General features: G+C 41.0%; 1 protein-coding gene across 1 annotated transcript in view; it reads left to right on the forward strand.

Moving 5' to 3' along the window:
• CPAMD8 (C3 and PZP like, alpha-2-macroglobulin domain containing 8) overlaps positions 1–11205 on the forward strand; it is a gene marked incomplete at its 5' end in the record, with an annotated part of 77585 nt that overhangs the window by 38238 nt on the left and 28142 nt on the right. The window contains 11 exons of the mRNA XM_019513183.1: positions 114–267; positions 1170–1312; positions 3021–3072; positions 3159–3191; positions 3796–4094; positions 4606–4831; positions 5378–5554; positions 6827–6908; positions 8856–9012; positions 9459–9533; positions 10984–11149. Coding sequence (XP_019368728.1) covers positions 114–267; positions 1170–1312; positions 3021–3072; positions 3159–3191; positions 3796–4094; positions 4606–4831; positions 5378–5554; positions 6827–6908; positions 8856–9012; positions 9459–9533; positions 10984–11149 — 1564 coding nt within the window. The remainder of the gene's footprint in view (positions 1–113; positions 268–1169; positions 1313–3020; positions 3073–3158; positions 3192–3795; positions 4095–4605; positions 4832–5377; positions 5555–6826; positions 6909–8855; positions 9013–9458; positions 9534–10983; positions 11150–11205) is intronic.

Genomic DNA, 11205 nt, shown 5'->3' on the forward strand with positions numbered 1-11205 from the left:
TATATATATATATATATATATAATGGACACTCAGGAGTCTTTGAGTTCTATGTTGTGTGCCATTATTATTGATGAGGTTTGCATCTAATGCCGTGAAACACTTGTTTTTACAGGTTCATGTGAAGATCTCTGTTCCAAAAGGCATAAAGTTTGTTGGACATCCAGGTAAACATCATCTGACAAGAAAGAAGTGTGTAGCCCCTGGAGAGGCCAAACCCACTTCCATAGTCTTGTCCTTCAATGAGCTTGGGTTAAGCAACATCACAGGTAGGTAGTGGTCATAGACTTACAGAAAGGTAGGGCTAGAAGGGACCTCAGGAGGCAGTCTAATCCAACTCCCTTCTCCAAGCAGGATCATGCTTATCCAAAGCATACTGTATAAGTGTTTGCCTAACCTGTTTCTAACACGCACATAAGCAATACATTGCTCTTCCTGTGACTGGAGGAGATCCCCTCCCAAGGTTACAACTGCCCGAGTTATTCAGTGTGAATAATTTTTTTCTGCAGGTTTAGCCTGCCTTCTCCTGTTTTTTAGCTGCCCCATGGATCTGTAAATTGCTCTGTTCATCAAAATTCTCTGAAGTGTTGTACAAGCAAGCTGCAGGCTATTCACTTCAGTTCACTATTAGTTATGTGTAAAGTGTTGCCATGTGTTGCATGGGACTGTTGCTGTTCTCTGATTTTAGAATAACAGAATAATGACTAATCCCAAATCCTGTACACCTTCTTAGGAAAATAATAATTGGCTCTAAATTTCATGAATTGGGATTAGCAAAGACTTTCCTCAGTGCTCAATGACTGATCAAATACTTGTAGGCAAGAATAATATGACCCTGTGGGAAAAGAAAAAAAAACAACAAACAACTTTTAATCAAAAACACTTGATGTAGTAGGGCTGGGGTGGTGCCAGTTAAGGCACATGGTTGACAGCCCAGGGGTTGCAAGTTTAAGGCCACAGAAGAAGCTCTCCTGGTGCAGCCCTGTCAGATTCCAGTGAATCTGTGAATTCTGCTAAATACCTTGTCATAAGGACATGAAGAAGGAAAGGAAGGACATGATTTAGTCGACTGCATCTGCTTGGGAAGAGCAGTTCTAAAGTGAAATGTTCTTCAAGGTACCGGAAGACATCACTGCATTTACACCTCTGCTCTCTCTCTTTCTTTCCTTAGCAAAAGCCTTTGCTTACGGTGGAACAAATTGTTGTCAACAAGGGCTACAAACCCCAAAGAATGGCAAGCACGTAGAGGACAGTTCCATGGATACAAGGACCCCAGCCGGGGTGGATTATGTTCGTAGCAGTGTAATAATTGAGGTAAGAAGGTGATTTTTCTAATGTTTCATAAGAAGGCCCAGATGCCACTGTGCAGTGCAATGAAACTTTTATATGGTTTAAGTCAAATATAACACGATCATAGAATCATAGGGAACTACAGAGTGCCTTAACAAAGCTAGGTCACTGAACCACATGATGACAGATTAAATTTATTTAAGACCTCAGAGTATAATTGATCAAATTGTTCCTTTGCAGTTACCTGTTATTAGTATTTTATTTTATTTATTAATTTATATTATAGTCATGTATAAAGCCCCAATTAAGGTCAAGGTCCCTTTGGGTTAGGTTTTGTATATAAAGTAAGAGTGTCGACAGATGAACAATTATACCATTTTGAGGGGGGATTTACCATGATTCATTGAAGCCACTGAAACTATTTTGTTTGTCTGCTTCTATCCCACAGTAAATGGAAGTTAAACTGGGGCATCTTACCTCTGAATGAACTAGGGTAAGATTACCACAGTTTAGCTTCATTTACTAAAGATTAGGAGCAGATGGATGAAACCATTACTATGGAACAGTTGATGCACACTCATGAGTAGTAAGTCCCTCCACCTCCAACTTTAGATATTATAATTGTTTGTCAGTCCATCCCCTAAGAGGCTGTCCTTGCCTCATGCATTTTACAACAGACAAAGAGTGGGGGGAGGAAGGATTATTGTCCATATTACATTGCTGGGAGATTAAGGTGCAGAGACTGGAAGCAATTTGGCAAAGACCAAGGAAGGATCTTGGCAAATCTGAGGACTGTAGCCTGATCTTCTGCATTCCCCAAAAAAACTATTCTTGCTCTTCCGTCCATATCAAATTTAATTAATCATTTTGATTCCTGGTAGCCTGGTGTAACAGGGGCCCTGTGTGTCTCTCAGCTCTCTGATCCTGACTTATCTAAATATATAGTGTATCACTGTAAATGTTGCTACCTTGTTCAGTTGTTTCTCTGATATTGAAGTAGCATAACACTGGTCCTAGTAAAGAATCAGAAGGAACCCCTGGAATAGCTTCCTTTTGGATATAGGGTACTGTACTGATTCCTACTCTTTGTTTTTGACCCCTTCAAAGACTTTCTAATACATAATTAAACATAATTTCTTATCTGTTATTTACCATCAGTTCTCTTAGGTACAAGTTAGGGACACGAATAGTCTCATTTGTCTCATGTTCACACTATAGGAAATGTGTATTTTTTTTTTACAATATGCTTTAAATATGTCATTGTAAACATCATAAATGTGATTAAACAAATTCCAGTCATCCTGTAATCATGTGCAAACACTCCTCAGCTCCTAGCTCCAAAACTGCAGTTAGCCTTCTGTACATATAAATCGTAAGTGGCACTTGCACTAACACAGAGGCTCTGCTTTGGTCTGATGCGCCACGGAGGCTGATACATCTTAGGTACCAGGGGGGAGAAAGAGTGGTGGAAATTCACAAGGCATTCCTGCTTATATCAGTATGGGAAAATGAAATGTTGTGTAACATTTTCAGGCAATGACTAGCTATAGCACGTCTCCCAGCCAGCAGGATACCAATGAAGCCTCATATTTTGTGAGAGTCCTATAATGTTTTATGACACCAGAATTTTGTTTTTCTGCCTTTATTATTAAGATGTACAGGAGGCTGCTGTTAATACAAGTGCTTATAACTTTCTGTGTGGATTTCTTTGTGTGTGTGTGGGTGTGTGTAGCCAGAAGGACTGTCCAGAGAATATACGTACAGCGTGTTCTTCTGTCCTAATGGTAAGTTCATGATTTGACTACAGTAAGACAAGATATGTTTTTTTCCAGTTTCAATTATAAATAGAAACGTGTTGCTTCCTCCCCAGGAAAAACTGCCCTTGTTTTCATCTGGTCAGTAGGTAAATCAGTTAATATTATTGATGGCTTTATAATACAGGGGATTGATAAAAAGGGTTGATCACACTTGGCTGGCAACCTGTGCACAATATTAACTGTCCAAATGCTTTCTGCCAATAAAAATTTAACCTTCCATACCTTATAAAACTGTCTAAGTGATGAGACTATAGACAGTGCTATAAAGTTGATTGTACTCTATTATTTTACTTAATTAAAAAAATAATAATTCATGAAGTCTGTGTCTCTTCTGCCTGATTTGGATAGCTTGGACTTGGCTACAATAACTGTGATCTGGCTTCTGGGAAACAGAGAGGCTTCTTGGTCATTTAAACTGGGTATACAGGGAAATGGCATATAAGCTGCAAGAAATTCATCTAAGCTATCTGAATTCAAGAGCTGCAATTCCATTTTTGGAGGACTACAATGAATAGTGGATAAAAGAAGCCACTGTCTACTTTAGTACTTTGATGTATGAGACAGGTGACCATTGATACAGAGATTATGCAGAACAGAGTCCATGTGAATTGTGAATCAGCTTTGGGCCTTGTCTTGTATTAAGAGATGTTGAGTGCTAATTCTGACAACGTTCCATTATTTTTTGACTAGAGAAAATTCATATTTCTACACCTAACAAGTATGAATACCAATACATGCAGAAGCCTTCTTGGATGACACACTTCGACATTGCTGTGAAAGCTCACAATAATGCTCACCTTGCCTTGTCCTCTGGCCCACATGACATGGCAGAGATGACTGAGATAGTCATTGGTGGGCATCAAAATACAAAAACATGGATTTCCGCCAGTAAAATGGGTGAACCAGTGGTCAGTGTGGACACAGCTAGTATCCTCTCTTGGGATGAATTCCGAAGCTTCTGGATCAGCTGGAAAAATGGAATTATCCAGGTAGTGAATCTGGGTGTGTAATAGCCTTGTGGTTTCTTTCTTTTTTTAATCAGGAGTGAGAACACACAAAGCACATGTTCATTAGCCATGTGGTAGTGTGTGTTTCATTTTTTTTCTATATTAAATTTTAATTGTTTTTTTCCCACCTTATTGAGCACCTTTTTTATATTTCATAATATTTCTCTTTGTCGTCCAGTGCCCTGGGCACCTCAATTTTAAATTTGATTAATATTAAGCATGTTTTGCTCCTGGTTGGGCTGAATTGGTGAGCACGAGGCTGGTTGGCCAGTACTGTTAGGACATTTATGGGAAATAGCATGGTGATCTCTCCTAAATTTCCACATAAACCAGTAGAGTTTGACTGGCACAGTTTGGCTGATGTTTATGATGTAGCCACAGGTTCAGATTCATGGGTCCAAAGGCACACAGGTCATGTTTCTGATTTAAAGAGAAGGGCAGAGTTGACGTCCATGTTCTGCTTGGAATTGGATAGTTTGCTTGCTCCTTTCAGGTTGGCCACGGTACTCAGATGCTAAATGAATCTATTATAGTGGAGTGGGCCATCCCGAAACAGCCCGAGGTGAAGTACATCGGATTCTCCACAGGCTGGGGATCAATGGGAGAGTTTAAAATCTGGAGAAAAGAAGAGTCTGATGAAAATCACAATGAAGCATTTACTTTGGGAGTTCCCCACAATGTGATTCCAGGATCGGAAAGAGCTACTGCCTCAATAATAGGTACCAGCTAAAAGGGGGTTGGGGACTACAGTATGTGAAGACGACGGTTCGGTTCACACTAATATTTAAGTGTAATGTGGACCAGGAGAGGTAGTCATAGCCATTGATAAAACTGTATTCCATTACATTCTAAAGTATTCTTTATTCTGCTGCCAAGCATGGCCCTCTCCAATTTCCAGTATATGTGGGGATCTCCAGCTGTTGTTATCATCACAGTCACAAATAACATAAACTGATTCCCTGGCAAGCAGTTTGGGCTGAGTGGCCAAGAAGTAAATGAGCCTTAGAGACTGAAAGTGCCTCTTCACTCTAAGGGGATCTTGCATGGCTAGGACTGAGGATCCAAGGGGCTTCCAGTATTCTGTTAACTAACCTGAGATTGTGATTTTGATGGAAACTACTCTGAGTCATTGGGTTTGTGATAGTACTCCTGCAGCGGCCCTTCTTATTGTTCCTTCTTCATTTTCTCATTCTGCTTAGGAAGTAAAATTAAGCTATGAGACAGAATTCAGAGGTAGTGATCATGTGTCTTCTCGTTTCAATCAGGAGATGTAATGGGCCCAACGCTGAACAATTTGGACAATCTTCTGCGGTTACCGTTTGGATGTGGGGAACAGAACATGATCCATTTTGCTCCAAATGTTTTTGTTCTAAAATATCTGCAGAAAACTAAACAACTCAGCCCTGAGGTGGAGTGTGAAGCCACAGATTACCTGGTGCAAGGTACTACCTCAGACTTAAAGGCTGTAGAAACAGAAAAGACCTATAAGTTATCTAGTCAAATAGAACATATAACTAGGCTAGAATTGTCCTTCCTGGTCTCAGATGTCCCTAAGAATGGAGATTCCAGTATTTCCCTTGAGAGATTATCCTGTAGTCTCACATACTGAGATGGTATTGGGAAGTTTTCCTTGGTATGCAACCTATATTTTCTCATATTAGTTATTCCTAAATATATGTTTTTTGCGCTCTCAGCAACTTTCCTTCTCTCCTTGGTATTTGTTCCTTTCAAATAGTTGTGGCATCGACACATTTAGCTCTGCTGAGCTACATATATTCAGTTTTTAGTCTTTCTGTATAACTCAGTCCTTCCAGTCCCCCAACAATTTATGTTGCTCTTCCCTGAACTCCTTCTAATTTGACAGTAATCCTTGGTAACAAAGCTACAGAAACAAATGTTAGTATCCTGAGCAGATACCCCAGAGCCCAGCAGAGCTCTCCCCTCTGTGGCTGGTGTCATGTCATCCTTTTGTGTGCAGCTTGAAACCATCTGTTGTTTTATATACAGTACTATTTTTTTCTATGTTCAGATGTGAAAGATAGTGCACTCAGAATGGTTTGTAGCTAATAAAGCAAGAGACCTGGGAGCAGGGAAGAATTAAAAAATCATAACTGAAAACACAAACAGCCAGTGACAGGGTGCATTCTGCTTTGTGCATGAGTTGTTGCTGGTTTATCTCATAAACACCTGGTTGATACCAGGTTGAATAGAGGGGTATATATTATGATGTAATGTTATCATCCAGCGAATTAATTTTTTCACTGCCTGGCACTTCCTATACAACAGGAAGAGAGTGGCAGTGTATTTAAGCTGGAAGACATTTTTCCTTACCAATGGAGTATCTTAGCTTAGTAATATGACAAATGAAATATTTCTAGCAATGAATATGAAAGAACTGTTTTTTCATATCCCAGAAATTTGATAATATAATCAGTTCTTAGAGAAGTCTAGTGCCCAGTGAAACGCTAGTAGCTAGAGAAGTAGTAGTTCATTAATTTTGTTTTCAGGAGAGATATGGAGGCATGTAAGCACTAGCTTGAAAGGAGATTTAATTAAGAAGTTGTGTGTACACGTAGAGCTGGCTGTACCGTACACGGCTGATCAACAGAACCCCTGGTGTCAGTGTCAGAAGATTGAGCCTTCATTCAGTGTAAACACTTGCTTTTCCCCGGGTGAAGACGCTGGATTCCCACAGTTCCTTTTGTGACTTCCAGGTTACCAGCGCCAGTTGACCTATAAAAGACAAGATGGTTCATATAGCGCTTTTGGCGAGAGGGATTCCTCAGGAAGTATGTGGTGAGTTGCTATTTAAAACAGAATTAGAAAATTCAGTGTTTGCCATATGAGGAAAAAATGCAATTGGCAAAAAAAGGACACTAACTTTCCAGGATGTCATGCAGCATGGAGGGTAGAAATAATACTCTCCAGTGGCCAGAGAGACGGTCAGTGTGATGCTGCTGTGTTATATAATCCAATAGGAAGTGGATGAATAATAATTCTGTAAGGGTCAAGGACAGTTAAGGTGTCGACCCTCTTACAAGTTCACCATTGTGGTAAAGGGCCAGTGCCATGGAGCTGCATAGGTGGTGCATGGCCCAGAGAAAATCCTTGTTCCTGGAGAGTGGAGCCCCACCATCAGATGTTCAGTGAGACCACCTAAGTTGCTAACATGGCAGGCTCCTCTGCTTGCAGGATAAGAAGAAGGGAGTTCAGCATTTCTTTCAAATGCTTTCCACCTCCACTGAGATGAAGGAGGTCCAAACCAATGCTCCCCACACGGGCTTTCCTGCAGAGTCTTGCAGGGTAGAATAGTATAAGGGGCAGAGGATGTGGAAACTTGTATGACCACCCTACTGGTACTCCATCCCCAAAACACCTCCATCCCCAAAGCCTTTGTTGCTTTAAAGTTAGCATGTAGCTGACTAACTACAGCCTGTCAAACCCAGCGGGTTCTGTGCTTCATTCATAAGCCTGTGTTGTCATTCGACTTCTGCAGCTGCTCTGTATTTTCTTTAGAATGACTTGCTCCATGAAATCATCTGAGGGGAAGTAGCACTTCAGTGGCGCTGCTGCTGCCTCACTTTTTTAAGATAGTAAACTCCACTTTTATCTCAGATTTGGCATCTTTTAGTCCCTTGATATCAAACATGGTGACACACAATTACTTAACACTTGAAAAATCCCCTGCCAGGCAGTATGCCTTCTACCCTCCCATTCCTAAGGGGCTTGTAAAGTGAATGATTCAATCTCCCCAAACTGGCCAGAGTTCACACTTAATGCATGCAGAGCATTAACATTCTGAAAGCACTTTGGCTTAAGTCCTTTTTCTCTGTAAAACTTAATACAAACTCAGACTCAAGCAGTGGATCTAAATTTCCATTTGTTTTATTAATAATGAGTAGTTAAAATGGAAAAAATACAGTATTTTTGTGCTTTTTGTCCATCAGTTAAAGTCCCCATAATGTTAACTATATAGTTATTTTTCTAAAAACTTTAAATTAACCTGGGAACAACTACACGTCCTTGTGAATTCCAGACAGTGACAAATCTGAGTCAAATTGTGTTCCTTTTCTCTTTATGAATTATCTGTGAACCATAGAAGCTGTACTGAATTAAATTATGTGGAATTTACATTGTTATTGGTCTGAAGCTCTTTAGTAACCAGACATTGATTAGTCAAAATCTGAAATTTGCTGCTGTTTGGCTTTGGTTGGACATAGGTTTTGAAATATTTATCTCTTCTCCGGTGAGATTTCCAACAGTAAGAATCCTGTTTCATATTCAAGTTCAAAATTCACTTTCCTTATTGTTTTCTTATGGCCTAAAGCATTCAGGGCTGTCGTCCTTCCAAATTCTTTTGTATATCCTTGTTAATATAATGTGTTTACTCCTTTTATTTCTATAATGTCCAGTCCTTTATTGAATCCTGCAAGTTCTCAATCATACAGCTGAGAGTTGCACAGGGTAATTGTGCTTTAAAAAGGTTCTTTCTTATTTTTAAATGTTTTGCTTTCCATTCCCCTTGAATCTGTATTACACAGAAAGATAAATATGTTCAATTTGCCATTTCTGTACCATTTAAGTATGTGTATCTCCATCATCATTTCTTCCAGATTTGTAAAACTCCTATTTTCCAAAAGCACAATCTTACATAGTGCTGCACTGCTGTATATTCTAACTCCTACCTATTCTATAGATTCTATATCTATTCCTATATTCTGATTCCTGAATCTGTGTTTTCAGGCTAACTGCATTTGTCCTCAAGTCCTTTGCACAGTCCCGTGGGTTTATTTTCATTGATCCCAAGGAACTAACAGCTGCAAAAGACTGGATCATCCAGCACCAGAAGGAAGATGGTTCCTTCCCAGCAATGGGCAGAATATTAAATAAGGATATCCAGGTAAAAGCTATAGGAGCTCAGAATTGTGCAAAAAATGCATTTTTAGGATGTGACCCTGTGTGACAGTCTAATCTTATGACTGATGCAAGGTTTATACAGAAGGGTTAGGATACTTTGGGAAAGAAAATGGATCGGGAGGACTCCAGTAAAGCAGATCTGCCAGCTTTTAGTTGAGAATGGGAAACAAATGGGAAACACACCTTGAGAATGGGAAACAAAAGGTGAAATCACAGCATGCCACTTCAAAAGTTTGTCTCAGAGTTCGAAGCTGCATCTACAGGTTATTGCCATGAGCGGAAGCTGCAGTGGGCAGTTGGGCTTCAGAGCTGGAGAGGCCACAGGCTGTCATGCAATTACAGCTTATTCACTGCGTGGCTCCCATAGGCCGCCCATCCAGGGCACTGGTCTCCACCCTTCACGTATTTGTTTGTGTTTGTTCACTTCAGGGTGGAATCCATGGCAAGATCTCACTGACAGCCTACGTAGTTGCATCTCTGTTGGAGACGGGCATGACTTCAGAGGTAAAGGACTGAACAGTAGCAGAGACTGGTTAACATAGCAGAGTTTGTTTCCTTTGTGGGGTTTTGAAGGTTTCCTTTCTTGGTGCCCCACTTTTTTTCACCTGAGAATCTTTGACCTAGTTTAGAAGGTAGTATTCAGACACCTGGGGCTTCAGTAGAGCCCCCATCTTGGCCAGCATGGATGTCTCAAAAAACCTTTTCTAAACACAATCATGGTGATTCTGCAGTCTCTGGCTATGTGCTTGTGGTTTGCTCCAGATGAGAAGTGCTGCTAGGGATAAACACTCACCAGCAGCTGGCAGTTGGCTCCACATGAGAGTATATTTACACAGCAATTAAAAAATGTGAATACAGGTAATATAGACCTACCCAAGTTAGTTCTTAAACTGGCTGAATCCAGCTCTCCTGTCACTGTGAAGAGACGAGGGATGAGTTTGCTTGTATGGCTGTGGGGATGAAAGCAGGAGGTATGGCATTGTGCAGCATTACACCTCTCCAGTGAATCTTTCACAAGGTGCTGCATCTTGAAGCATAAAGTAGCTTTCTAGAGGGGAGCCACTAGGCTTTCCTGAGAAAACCTGAGATCTCAGTGTTTGTAGAGAACTTCACTGCAGAGGTTCCAGACCAAGTTCTCCAACCTGCCATCTGCTGAATGCCTTCCTCAGTCCTGCCAAATTCAGTGGCAGTTGACAGCACTTTTCTCTGCCTTTCTCAAGGCCTAGCCCTAAAACAGGTAAAGGAATAAATTTCTGCAGCTCCCCTTTGCACAGAGTGGTGGGATGCTTTCTTTAGGTCACTGCTGAGGAGGACAGCTCCAGAATTCCTAGTTTCTGGAAGCACAGTTCAGTTGACCTAGTGGTTTTCCTAGGGGACATTTGCAAGTGTTGCTAATGATCTTAGCTAGGAAATGAGGAAGGGGAAGGCTAGTGCCACAGGGAAATCAAAGGAAAGTGAATTACATCAAGTCCAATTAAATTGTTTCTATAAATTATCTGAGCCACGTTCCTGCATAGTGAGGTCATTGGGGGAGTTAATAAAATGCACTTGCTGGCTGCAGAGACTCCTGGGAATCTTGGCCTTTATTATCCTCTGGCGTCTGCTAGACGCTCCAGTGTCAGGAACACAATCAAATGTACAGTAGAGACCTCACTGCTACTAAATACATCTGTGTTCACTGAACCTTGTGGCCTTTCCAGCCCTAGGGAAACAAATATGTCTCAGTGTTAGTTTCTGGATCTTTCTGGCTGAGATGATATCCCTCATTTCTTTAAAACCTGGAGTTGTGGCTCTGCTCAGGGAAAGGAAGGGCCAGCTCTGTACCAGACAGAGCAAAATGTGCTGCTGCTTGCTTTCCTAACAGGCACCAGGCCACAAGAAATGTAGTGATTCTAGCTCTGGAGATGCAGGAGCTAGTAATCCAGTTGGGATCGTTTCCCCCTACCTAATATAGGAAGAAAAAGCAGCAGTTGCTAAAGCCAAACACTTCTTGGAGTCCAACTTATATTCTGCAGAAGACCCCTACACCACAGCCCTGACTGCGTACGCCCTGACTCTGCTGCGCAGTCCTTCTGCTTCTGTGACCCTGAGGAAAATGAACAGCATGGCCATTATGCAAGGTACTATGCAACTGGGTGCCAATCTGAGTTGTCCCTAAATTAGCTTTTATAGGCTT

The sequence above is a fragment of the Gavialis gangeticus genome, unplaced genomic scaffold (genome assembly GCF_001723915.1).
Source record: "Gavialis gangeticus isolate Ggan-Ray unplaced genomic scaffold, GavGan_comp1, whole genome shotgun sequence".
Taxonomy (NCBI): domain Eukaryota; kingdom Metazoa; phylum Chordata; order Crocodylia; family Gavialidae; genus Gavialis; species Gavialis gangeticus.